The following is a 13,618-nucleotide window of genomic DNA, read 5'->3' as shown; positions in this document are numbered from 1 at the left end:
AGTTATTACTCCATTAACATGTTATGAATGTTACTTGGAATAAGTTGTTTTGGACAAAATAATTATGAATGTATTAACATGTTGAAAATGCTTACTGAATAACTAAATCAATGTATTAGCAAGTTAAAAATGATTGTTGAATGAATGTATTGACATGTTTAAAAATGGTTGATGAATACTGAATTGCATTAACGTATACAAAATGGTTGCGAAAAAAAGGATCTTCCCGATTTTTTTATTTTTTTTGCCGAATCATTTTTTATTATGAAATTTTCAAATTTGGAAAAATATTTACAGATCTGAAAGTAATTGGAACAAATATGGTGTTTAGATTTTTTTTTTTTTTTTTGAAAATTCTAAAAGCCTTGATCCAATACGAAACCAGCCCTAAGTGTATGCGACTAACAAATACATGAGTGGTATATTTGTATAAAAAATATGTTGTATTCTCATTGAATTGTTAAACAATATATTTTCCTTTTTAGTTTTTTGCCCTAAAAAACCATGCCCTAAAATCTTGTTTAAAAATTTATAACTTTTTTTTTCAGAAAGCAAAATCCCCTTCAGTTCTATTCCAATTTATTTATGATATGCAATTTTTATTTTTATTTTGAATTTGAATTTGAAAATTTCGGGAAAAAAATCAAATAATTTACAAAATCAAATAATTTTTATTTTTATTTATGATAATTTACAAAATCAAATAATTCAGAAAAAATAAATAAAATAAAAAATCATAAGTTGATAATCAAATGCCCGTTTTTGGGCAACCATTTAATACATTTATTTAGCAAACAACTTGGTCCTTTTAATACATTCACTAACTAAGCAGGTATTTTTAACAAAATAATGCATAATTTAATAATTTGAAATATGAGAGAGAGAGAGAGAGAGAGTTTTGATTGTTTGAAGGTGTGAGAGAGACATGGTTGGACTTCTATAAGGATTTTATTTGGTTTTGTAATATATATGTGGTTCTAATTTAGTAACATTATATGAAATAGACTTCTATGATATATAAAAAAAATCATAATAAAATCGGATTATCGGATTGGATTGATTTTTAAAAGCCTATTAAATTCCGTTCCGATTGTTTTTTGAAAAATTCAGATGTTAGAATTTTGGATACTGGAACACAAACACTATTTGCAAAACATCAAATCGAATTTCGGAAAAAAAATGGATTTTCAAAAAAAATGACACCCTTAATGCAACATAGAAAAAAAAATATGCATTTTCAATAACCTATATGGAAGTCACAGACTCACAATTCACTTAATTAAAATTTTTTTTTAACACAATGATTGCAATCAAATATGATAATGAAATTTTTTTCAATTCTTACACAAGAGTTTCTAGCTCAATTGGTTATATACCCCTCTCCTTATGGAAGATCGAGGTTACTATTATATATATGATAGGTGGACTAAGGAGCGAAAGAAAGTCTTCATAGACAATGTGGAGGCGGTTATATCTACTCAAAATGGCGTATCCAGGAGACCCTTCAAACTAGGTTCTTTTCAGGGTTGATGAGCCTTGGGTTTGTGGTCTTCAATGTAACCGGTGTGAGTCTACCTTAACCCTCTAAATATTTTAAATAAATAAAATAAAATAAAATTTAACAAATAATCCGATAAAAGAAACCGGTGTGAGTCTACCTTAACCCTCTAAATATTTCAAAAAAATAAAATAGATAAAATAAAATAAAATTTAACAAATAATCTGATAAAAGAAATTGATGCATATGGTTACTGACTTGAGTCCATGGATCAAAACACTACGTTACAAAATTTTGTGGTAGCACATGCCAATGATATTTTAAGATTTTTTATATTTATAAATCCAACACTACTTTGCTTAATATGAAGTCGACACTTCGTATTATTTTTGTTGTTTTTGTACTTATTTAATAAAAATGAAAACCACTTTGCTTTCTTTATAATATCATGGCAGTGATTGGAAATTCGATTTGAGATGCTAAATAAAAGATAAATCATACAACCAATGCAATGACTCTAGGTAGTGGAGAAAAATAAAATAGATGTTGGACATAAAGGATAAGAGTCTTCAAGGGAGATAAGTATAAGAAAGGGGGGAACTTAATTAAAGAGAGAAATATTGTGAATAAATTAATGGTAATGAGATAATGATCGTCTGAAAAAAAAAATATTATTAATTTCAAGTTTATAAGAAAATATAACTTCATAATTTCTTAGTTATTTTTGTTGGAACTTTAGTTTTCGTATTCAAAAGCTCAAATATCACCTAATTTATTCCACTCACTTTACTTATAATTAAACACTTTCCCACACATTTACATATATTTTTAGGGGTCAAAAGTTCCCACGAATTAGGAGTTTGATCATAAGCTAATATTTAGACTTGAATCTTCCCACTATCAAACTCATCATGTATATAAACTATACATGTAGAAAATTTCTAACAAATCACTTTCGTCGCTAACACGTCTTAATTTAACAACAAATTGTTTTAATTAAGTTTCAGAAATTCGTTTAAAATTTTTAACAAATTATTTTAATTAAGTTTTAAAAACCTGTTTTTTAATTAGGAGAGGGATCTCGTTTTAATAGTTGACTTAATTTAGAAGTGTGATTCCCGTTTTATTTAGATGTGTTAGATTTTTCGTTTCCAATAGTCAATAGGGGAGGAATTTCTGTTCTAATAGGGAAACGATTCTCGTTTTAATTAGAAGTGTTAGATTTTTATTTATTTTATTTATTATTATTTTTTTCTAATAGGAGAGAAATTTTCGTTTTAGTAGAAGATGGCGTGGAATTTTAATAGAGCTACAAAAAGTATCCTTTATGGGGGGATTTAATATTAAGACTAGTAGACCCATGTATACACATCAGCTCTTTTAAAAACTTGTTCAACAATTATAATTATACATATAGAAATTTTATAACAAACTGTGATTATTGTTTTCGTCGTTAATCCGTTTTAATTTATTAATAAATTATTTTAATTAAAATTTAAAAACCTATTTTTTTAATTTGATGAGGGACCCTATTTTAATTTAGAAGTGTGATTCTCATTTTTAGTAAGAGAAAGATTATCGTTTTAATTAGAAGTGTTAATTTTGTTTTTCAATAGAGAAAGAATTCTCATTATAATAGGAGAATGATTATTGTTTTAATTAGAAATGTTAGAATTGCTCTTTTCAATAAGAAAAGAATTTCCGTTTTAATAAGAGTTGATGACGTGGAATTTTAAGAGAGCTAGAAAAATATCCATTGTAAGAACTTTAATATTAACTAGCTTGTAGGCCCGTGCATACACACCAGTTCTTTTGAGAACATTTAGATTTTTTTTAGAAAATTGGGACTACCATTTTAGTCGCTAGTCCGTTTTAATTTTCTAACAAATTGTTTTAAATAAAATTTTAATTAAGTTTTAAAACCCCATTTTTTCAATTGGGAGAGAGATCATGTTTTAATGTTTTAACAGGAGAATAATTTCCATTTTAATTAGATATGCTAGATTTTCCCTTTTCAATATAGGGGAAATTCCCATCTTAATAGGAGAATGATTCCCACTTTAATTAGAAGTGTTAGAATTTGTTTTAATAAGAAAAGAATTTCCATTATAATAGGAGAGGAATTCCCGTTGTAAAAAAAGATTCCTATTTTTCAAATAGAAGAGAAATTTCCGTTTTAATAGAAAATGACGTGAAATTTTAATAGAATTAGAAAAATACCTCTTGTGGGAGTTTTAATATTAAGATGTAGATATATTAATTGATTGATTGATATATCGATATATATTAATAAAAAGCCATAAGATAAGAATTACAAATAGTAGTAGTAGACTAGTAGTACTTATGACAAAATCAGAACCCTAACACTATTAATCTATTATTTAATTATTTATAGACTTATATAGTCTTTTCTATTGTAGACTTTACAGTCATATATATAGTGTCGTTCTAAAAAAAAAATAAAAAAATACGGTATCTTTAAATTAATCTAAGGTCACTACCTTGATGATAAAATGATAAATTGACTTCTCTTAATTGTTAGATAGAGTCAGACATAATAGTCAATTTGTCAAGTTACTTGTTGACACTTGTCGTGACGATTGGATAAATAAAATTCAATTTAAAAAATTTAATTGATTCTTGCCTAAGTGGAAGTATTAAAAACTAATGAGAGAATCTAGCGAGTAAGCCTCCAGAATCCAAGAACATCATCTTACACATATTACTAAGAAGATGGAATTAAAGCGCTTTAATACTACTTATTACACACTTATAGTAAAGAGTACGTATAAAGAGATGACTAATATAATGAGTGGAGAATGGTGCAAATTAAATTGGCTTATACCTTAACAAAAACTCTAACAAACATCACTTAGTTCAAGAGGCTTAGAGAATTAAGCAGAATTAGGATTTTCCCAATGCAAACTACATTGAATGCAACGCGGTTTTGTGAGGCAGAAGAGCTTAAAGCAAAGCTGACTTTTGCAAGGCCATGCAGTAAATGCATTTGCTGTCCTCTTTTGACTCTTGGCAATACTTATGTGCCTCTCTCATGGGTCAGCGATACACATCTCATCAAGTCTCTTCTATATATATCACCCAAGAAACCATTTCCTTAACACTGACCCTTGTCTCAGCTTTCTAAGAAGAAAAGTGAACGCTTGTTGATCACTACTCAAAAACAAGATTCAACGAGTTACAAAGGGAAAACAGAAAAAAAAGATAAACAACAAGACATGGGTAGACCTCCTTGCTGTGATAAAGTTGGTGTCAAGAAAGGTCCTTGGACTCCTGAAGAAGATATCATCTTAGTTTCTTATATTCAAGAACATGGTCCTGGAAATTGGAGGGCTGTTCCTACTAATACAGGTACTTACAGAATTTATTTTGTTTTTTTTTGGATAAGTTTCAAAGGTTTTGGAGAGTTTTTTTTTTGTTCTTTATTGGATAAGATCCAAAATGCTGATTCGGGAATGTAGAAATGAAAAAATTAAGTTAAAATAAGTTGTACACTTTTGTTAATCATATATAGATTTGCTAATTATGTGTCACCTTTGATCTTTGTGTTCTCAGGGTTGCTTAGATGCAGTAAGAGCTGCAGACTTAGATGGACTAATTACCTTAGACCAGGGATCAAACGTGGTAACTTCACTGATCATGAAGAAAAGATGATAATCCACCTTCAAGCATTGTTGGGCAACAGGTAACACAGCACCACTTTTTCTCTCTACATTAGTTTATGTTTGGTTTTTTGGATTTAACTTTGGATCTGTTCCTAAACTTAAATCGATTAAAAGAATGACATTATATGAATTATTAAATACTATATATATATTATTAAATAGTGCTCATGTGAATAGATTATTACTTTTTGGTATTTTGAGAGGTTTGGTATCTTTATATTAATGGATATTTATTGTGGATCAGATGGGCTGCCATAGCTTCATACCTCCCTCAAAGAACAGACAATGATATCAAGAATTACTGGAATACCCATTTGAAAAAGAAGCTCAGAAAGCTTCAGACAGGCCTAGATGGTCAGAACAGAGATGGGTTTTCAACCTTTCAAACAATCACCAAGGGCCAATGGGAGAGAAGGCTTCAAACTGATATTCACACAGCTAAAAAGGCTCTATGTGAAGCTTTATCTCTTGATAACAAACCAAATAGTAGCTGTTTATCTGACTTGAAGGCTTCAAATGGCTATTATTCGTTAACTAGACCAATCCAGCCAGTCCAGTCTGGTACTTATGCTTCCAGTACTGAAAACATTTCAAGGTTGCTTGAAGGATGGATGGCCAATGCACCAAAACAAGCTGAAACAAACTCAGAAACTACTCAATATTCCTTCAACAATGTGAATGGTACAACAGATTCTTCTTCAAGGGAAGGTACACCAAGTGCAGAAAACAACAATGAGATTGTGTCACAAGGGGCATTTGATTCACTTTTAGCTTTGAACTCATCAACTCCAGATGTTTCTCCATCCATGTCACTTGATGACAGTACTGAAAATAGTTTCTTCCAAGATGAAAGCAAGCCTAACTTTGAGACTCCAGTTCCACTATCCTTACTTGAGAAGTGGTTGTTTGAGGAAAATATTCTTGGTCAAAGCCATGAAGACCTTATGCATGAAATTTCATCACTAGATGACAGTCTCAATTTGTTTTGAAATGGAGAGATCTATCTTTTGGACTTTTAGAGGGGTTGTGGATGTCTATCTTTTGGACTTTTAGGGGGGTTGTGGATGTCTTTTGTTTTTTTAAGGCTTTGATCAAACTGATTGATTCCCCAATGTAAACTGTAAATTCATCAAAACCATCTCTTGTTTACATGCTACATATATGCAGTGAAATAATATAGTTGAGAAAATCTACTGTGTGCAGGAGAGAGAGTGGTGTAGTCAATCGAGACCACTCATCACACCAAAAGATGCCTGTGTATTTCATCACAAAGTACTGTGTAAGAGCTGAGATTTATGCGGTGGTGCAGCAGGCGTACTCTAGAGCTGCTAATAATAGTTCCTACTTAATATTCTCAGAAAGTTGGAATTATATTTCATTATCTTGTGGATGTGGATCTTTTTTTTTTTTTTTTTATTATTAATATTGGTTGTTAATTTACAGTTTATTGGTTGCTGGTATATCAAATCATAAGAATTAATGCTTCATATGTTCACTTCTAATTGTGGATTTGAAATTATGAGAGTGCTTCAAGTCGCTATTACTATATATATATATATATATATATATATATATATATATATATTAGCCACTACAAGGGGCTGCGCCTTTTCTCTTATTCCCGATTAATTTAAGAAGTTGTGTTCCACTATTTTTTTCAGTGTATATTCTTCGGATTACAAATCTGATTGATGGACTTCATGTTTTGGCCATCCAGATAATTGTAATCAGCTTCAATATCTAATTTTGTTTTGCTGAAAACTTCAGTATCTAATTGCCTAGAACCATAATTGCAATCAGCCTCAGTATCTAATTGTAAAAACTTTAAACTAGACCTTTATGTTTATGTGAATTATGAAGTCAATTTTAAGGGGAAGAAAAAAGTATCGGTGACACTCTGGATTGGGTTTAATTCCACTTGGGGTTTAATCCCACATCGGGCTAGGAAATTATATTGGATTGACTACTATTTACTAATGTCAATGGGTGATGTAAGTAGGAACAATATCGGCAACATCTGCCCTTCATCAACATTGTCCCCTCATGTTGCTCACAAATGTGGATCCATAGAGTGAAAACATTATATTAGGGTATCTATAACCATTTTTTTTTGGGTGGAAGGGTATCTAATCTATAACCATTTGCCTCATGCCCTTCTAGGGTTCTAGCACCATACGCTCAAAAAAAATAAAAGCAAAATTTTGATGGAGTGGGAGAGAAATCCAATGGCTCGTAGTAATTGTCTCTCCACATCTTGTGATGTGTGCAATCCAAAGCCCAGACCTAGACCTAGACCTGTGTACACAGCCAATAAACAGCTGATGACTCGGGCCTTAGGCAGATAAAAAATGATGGAAAAACAGGGGTTGACTATGTTTTTCACCTTGATATCAGGTATTCAGGTGGACACAAAGTCAACACAAGTAGAGCTGTTTCATTGGAGGTTAAGTTCATCTAATTATTGAAGCACAGGCTGTGGGACTGAAAATTTCAGCAAGAACTGTGACAACGTAAAATTCCATTTAGAAGTGATAAACCTTGAAATTTAACATCCATGGCCCATGTCTTAGTTTGCTTGGACCGTTTGGAAAGAAAGATTGGTATCACTTCATAGATACTGCTTCCTAATCTTAGGTACCGACTCATACGAAAGGGGCCCATTGGTTATGTGCAACTACTGCAAGAGTGCAAGATCACTAGATGCTGTTCCTGCTCTTTAAAACTTCTGCTTCCAAATGGTCATTCGTCTCTAAAGACTAAAGATATAACATTAAGACTGATTATACCCTGATCGACCACCCGTTCGGTAGCATAGTGCCTCATCTCGCTTCTGACAGCATAATCATGTAGTTACTTTTAGGGTAAAAAAATGAAGGCATTAACAAGAAAGAAAGAAGGGTGGGGAAGGGTGCTATTTTTCTTAAAAAATGATTAATAGATCTTATAGTTAGGTCTACAAAATTGTCTACCCACAGTAAGAAACTAGGAATTGCTTTGGAAACATGCAAACGGATCTTAAATGCATAACATGTGAAATGTTTTGACTTTACTCCTTTTCACAAGTTGGACTAGCTTGGTCCAGACCAAGTGTGTAATTCATACTGTAAAGCATAAGAGCACCCATAAGTCCCTCATGAATACTATATCCAAATAGCAAGGAATAAATAGTTTCTTTACCCCTTTTGATTCGGTAAACAACAGTAAAGTGAGGTAAATGCATGACTTCTTCCCACCCTCGCATGTGAATGGCTTCAAGGTTAGGAACCTATATGATGAATTTCCTTTCTGAAATAGAAGAAAGATGGACAGACTTTTCAAGAGAATAAAAGCCATGCATCCCCACATACAAGGAACCTTCCTATCATACATCATTCAAAGAAATGTATGGTGATGTGATGGGTGTGAAGCTGGCATAGTGCAGAGAAGCATGAGTACCCATTCTATCTTAGCATAAAAAACCAGCTATTCTATAGCTATTAATTCACTATTTTCTTCCTTTGGTCACTCTTCTAGTGTAAATTATTTCTCTCGAGTCTTCTTGCCTAACATTACTAACTTTCTGGACAGGATCATGTGCACCTTAGACAGGACCCTAGTGTCCCAACTCATGTTGTATTAAGTGAAGCATGTGAAGTATAGAATGCACACATGTAGGGACAGCTTCGTTTAGCATATGTCAAGAATTATATTGTCCATTGGTTCTGCACTGGATGATTGAATATGGCCGCGCCCAAGCATAGGGTCCATGCTCTTAAAATCCTATAGACTTTTTCCTTTAAAAATTATTAGGGAATTAACTGTTGATGTGGCTATAATCGTTAGTAAGAGACAAATAATCGTTGTCACGAAAAATCAGCGCTTAATTCATTTTGATGTTAATTGATTGAAGGATCTCAAATGTATGCGAATATATATAAAAGCTTACACATGACATCTCTCCTCACCATATTGTTTTATTTTCCAAACCGAATAATATTAGAGACTCCTAAAAAAAAAGAGGTGCTAATAATTAGTTAGACCTCCCTTCATTTGTTTAAATCTCCTTTTTCTATCAAGTAATTATATTTATCTCCCTGCCAAAAAAGAAGGTATTTGTTACTGCTGGACCCCAATTTGTGTTGGGCGGACTCTAAAAAAAAACGATTATTATAAGTGTGTCATTGGTTTCAAAAAATAAAAAAAAAACAATTATTACAAGTATGCCATTGATTCCCAAAAAATTGAATTCGAAACTCCAAACTTAAACGACCCGGCCACACCGTAATATTACTGCCGGACCCCAATTTGTGTTGAGCAGACTCTCACAAAAAAAACAATTATTACAAGTATGCCATTGGTTTCAAAAAATAAATAAAAAACAATTATTACAAATATGCCATTGATTCCCAAAAAATTGAATTTGAAACCCCAAACTTAAATGACCCAGCTAGGTCGTTTGGACTAAGTCCCAAACGACTTGGCCACACCGTTTGGACTTAGAAAAATCCCCAACAATATGGCCACACCGTTTGGACTAAGTCTCCAACGATATGGTCACACTGTTTGGACTTAGTTCAAAATGATGTGGCCATGTCGTTTGGGATTTGAACTTTGAAAAAAAATTCAAAGTTCTATTTTTTGGGCTCTTGACCGGTGTGGCCGGGTCGTTTAGATTAAGTCCCAAACGGTGTGGCCAAGTCGTTTGGGACTTAGTCCAAATGACCTAGCCGGGTCGTTTAAGTTTGGGGTTTCGAATTCAATTTTTTGGGAATCAATGGCATACTTGTAATAATTTTTTTAAAATTTTTTTTTGAAACCAATGGCATACTTGTAATAATTGTTTTTTTTGGGAGTCAGCCCAACACAAATTGGGGTCCGGCAGTAATAGGACCCAAAAACATTAAACCCCAAACTACTCGAGAAAAATGGAAACCCAAAAGTTAGAAACTCCGGAAAATGATCAAAGCTAAAACCTCAAAAACCCTGCGATTTAAAAAAAAAAAAAAAAAAAAAAAACTTTGATACAGAAAAATCCTTCGTACGCTCCGGCCTCCTAACTTCTCTCTCTCATCGGATTCTGAATGTTATGTATTGAAATGACCAGTTTTATGCTCTAGACAACGTGGGAGTAGTTTTTGCATTTGATCTAAATCATTATCTTTTCCCCAAGGTATCAATAGTCTCACCAACACCAAATAGAAATAGTTACTCTCTAGGGATCGAGAACCACACAAGCGCACATCTGAAGGCATGTCAACATACCTTAAACTACTTGAAAGACATAAGAAAAGTCGACGAGCTTTCAAGGAGGACGACATGGGCTTTGATAATCCTATCTGGGACAACGGAACAAACATGCGTCTGAGTTATGTTTCTGATTGTAATATCTCAAGTGACGACGAGACTTCTCTTTTCCCTGAAATAATGTTTCCAACAGACTACGTACCTCACAGTGCACTCCCTTCTTCAAATAGAGTGCAAGATGATCGTAAGATAGAGTGCTATGGTGTTCTTGATAGCCTGCCACATGTAATGACTCGAAGTCTTGCACTGCTTGAGAGATTCGGAATAAGGCCATAATACTTGAGAATTGGACTTGGAAAAAGTAAATATAGAGGGAAGAATGGACTTGAAGGGAATGGGAGATATCTTGGCCAAGAGCAGGCGTTCCAGATGTCTCAGCAAGCGATTGTTCATTTGGTCGCAAAGGTGGGGTTTGAAGGTACGACAGAACTTCCAGTTGAAGTTCTTCGAAGTTTCTCGCCAGTCATGTCTGTAAACTGGGTAGTATCTTGAAAGTTCTAACTGATAACTACAAAAAGCAATGTTCAGCTATAGAAATACTGAAAATGTTCCTTCAAACAGTGGGATACGGGTTAGTGAATACTTTGAATTTCAACTTTTAATCTTTTTTAATCATATTCTTTTCAAATTGCTTTTTTTGAAATATTTTAGATGTCTCTTCTCTATATTATTATTTTCCCCTTGAGTAAATCTCGATGAGTAGAATTCTTTGGTTGAAATGATTTTGCAAAATGATGTCCATGATGTAGTTCTGTACTGGTTTTGCACATCGTGACTACAACTACTTTGAGCATGTTAATATCTTATAGCGCTATCTATGGTACATGACTTTAGTAGCAGTAATAGCTTGAGGGAGTAATGTAGGACAAGAAGGACACTAAACATCACTGGTAGGATTTGGTGTAGGATGAAAGAAGGGGATACTAACATTACTTGATTCGAGCTTGTTGTGATACCAATTAATTACCTTATTAATTATGAATTGGTTACTTAATTTATCAATGGTACAGTATTGCTTAATTCTCCCTAATCTATTCTTAATTTTCTATAACCTCCCCAAATCCCAATTTAATCACTGAATCCAAAATTACCAAAAAGAAAATTAAGAAAAGAAAAGGCACATGGCGTCTCTTCTTTAACTCCTCTCTCGCTTCCTCCTTCATCCAATCAAAACAAGAGGAAGAAAGAAGATGTTCGTTACCCACGTTTTCTCTGTCAAGCAAATTCGGCCTGGTAACAACAAGCTACAGAGAAACCACCAGTAAACACCGATCAACAAACACCCACTCTTCTCCACCGATCTAAAAACCAAATCCCCAACGAAGCAACAAAGTTCCATATTGTAAACAATTATTCGTCCTTACTTACAATTGTCTTCTCAAAAACTCCAAAAAAATTAATTGAAAGAAGCAAAAATAAATTACCAACAGCTACAGGTAAGAAAATTGGTTTTTTAATTTCTTCTTTTGGTGTTGATGTTGATGTTGCTGTTAAATTAGTTGTTGTTGATTATTCTTTTGTTCCACAAAAAAATCGTTCTTACTTGGTTTTTGTTCTTACCACATTGATAAACCAAAATCGAAAGAAGGTAATTTTTTAAACGATAAGTGTATAGTATCAATATTCCAATATTATATTGAATTTTTTTTCTGAAAAATTATTTCAACATATGCTAAACAAATTATAATGATTTAGGTTCTATGAAATAAGAAATGGGTAACATGATTCTTAATGCTGAGAAGAGGAGTTGTGTTGGTAATTTTAACAGCCTCGCAGTTGCACTCATATTCTCCTGTGTTGGTTTGTTCCTTTGTTTTTGTATTAGTTACTCCTGACAACTTTCACACTTCGGTGTAAGTAGTTACTATAAATTCCCATTTTGGTTACTTTTATGTTTATAATCATGTATGGTTTATAGCGTTTTGCAACAGCTTTGATCAAGTTTAGTTACAATGCTTTGTAGGAAAGGAAAACTCGTAGCCCAACTTCTTAGACACTCGCGAAATATTTATTTTTTAGTGGACCCTTATATAAATAGTTAGCTCAATCCAAATGCACTTCATAAAGTTTTCCTACCCTACGAAACTGCTAACATCAGCATCGGCACTAGAGATTAACTTTTTCAAGCCTATCTTGCAAAACTCTGGGAAAAGTGGAGAAACCGCGAGTCGTGCTCTTAGAGAATTTGTTTTGCTTTCCCATTTTAGCACTTCTAGGTCAAGTGCTTACACCCTATAATAGAGCAAGTAAGAAATAATATTTGAATTTTTGTGTGAAAGTTTCACGGAATCAATTTTGTCTATGATCTTTACTAATTAACATTTTCCTATTTGCTGCTTTATTCAAAGAACACTATAGCGGTTTCTTAAGTCGTACACTACCTCTAGCAGCTTTCATAGAATTAGTGGCAATTTTGATTCTACTAATGCATTGATTCAAGACACTTCTTAATCCATTTTCTTCAGGCTTTAGTTCTTGGCACATAAGTCATAGCCTTCTTTTAAATCTTTCCTTTACTAAGAATTGTTAGAATTCAACTAAGAGTGGTTGTTAAATCAATTTTCTTCCGTTTTGTGTTTTACTAATTATGTTTCCCTTATTTCACTTATTGTTTGATGTTAGGATTGCCTACTAAAGTCGTCTATTCTCGGAGATCTTTATTCTAAGAAATATGCCTAATACTTGGTATGCATGTTCCATTCTCTTTTGTAGGTAAATATGTTATTTTTATTCTTATCAAAATCGTTTAAAATTTTCAAGACATTCGATAGTTGTTTTTAAAGTTTCAGAATTATAGATTTCACCTTATAGGAATGCTTGGTCATTAAATGGCTTTTTGTTATTTCTTTCATTATTGGTATCTTACCATGAAATATATTGTTTGTTTTAGGGTTTTAATTTGGTACCATGGTGCTACAATGGTATTTAGGCGCGGTTACTGCTAGAGATTAGATGTCGTTTTTAAAGTTAAGCCCCTGTTTCATTTTTTTTTTTCCATTTTTTCTTTTTTAAATTATTGTTTCATTTTTTCCCTAGGAATAGAACCATTGAGCTCAATTTCAATGGGATTCGTCAAAGGGGCCACAGTTGAAGTCTTTTATAGGGAGCATAGTTTAAGCCTTTGGTTTCTCCACTCTCTAGAACCACCTAGCAT

At 32.7% G+C, this 13,618-nt stretch overlaps 1 protein-coding gene and 1 pseudogene across 2 annotated transcripts; both read left to right on the top strand.

The window, feature by feature from the left end:
• The first annotated feature begins 4,600 nt into the window (after positions 1-4,600).
• Positions 4,601-6,569, top strand: LOC147522532 (myb-related protein 306-like). The gene is made up of 3 exons (XM_086594038.1): positions 4,601-4,867; positions 5,072-5,201; positions 5,426-6,569. The coding sequence occupies exons 1-3, from the start codon at positions 4,735-4,737 to the stop codon at positions 6,168-6,170; spliced, it is 1,008 nt and encodes a 335-aa protein (XP_086450164.1). The 5' UTR covers positions 4,601-4,734; the 3' UTR covers positions 6,171-6,569.
• LOC147522531 (uncharacterized) lies at positions 6,431-13,149 on the top strand (annotated as a pseudogene). The gene is made up of 4 exons (XR_015199515.1): positions 6,431-6,542; positions 6,625-6,638; positions 10,366-11,035; positions 13,087-13,149. The product of XR_015199515.1 is annotated as an uncharacterized LOC147522531 (transcript).
• The last annotated feature ends 469 nt before the right edge of the window (positions 13,150-13,618 follow it).

This window comes from Coptis chinensis, chromosome 1, assembly GCF_015680905.1.
Source record: "Coptis chinensis isolate HL-2020 chromosome 1, ASM1568090v1, whole genome shotgun sequence".
NCBI lineage: Eukaryota > Viridiplantae > Streptophyta > Magnoliopsida > Ranunculales > Ranunculaceae > Coptis > Coptis chinensis.
The sequence above is the reverse complement of the archived record's forward strand: the minus strand, read 5'-3'. Positions and strand labels throughout refer to the sequence as shown.

Coding starts and splice junctions, on each gene's coding strand:
- LOC147522532 (XM_086594038.1), top strand. CDS start 4,735: ATGGGTAGACCTCCTTGCTGTGATAAAGTTGGTGTCAAGAAAGGTCCT. Junction 4,868..5,071: donor GGCTGTTCCTACTAATACAG/GTACTTACAGAA, acceptor TTGTGTTCTCAG/GGTTGCTTAGATGCAGTAAG. Junction 5,202..5,425: donor CAAGCATTGTTGGGCAACAG/GTAACACAGCAC, acceptor ATTGTGGATCAG/ATGGGCTGCCATAGCTTCAT.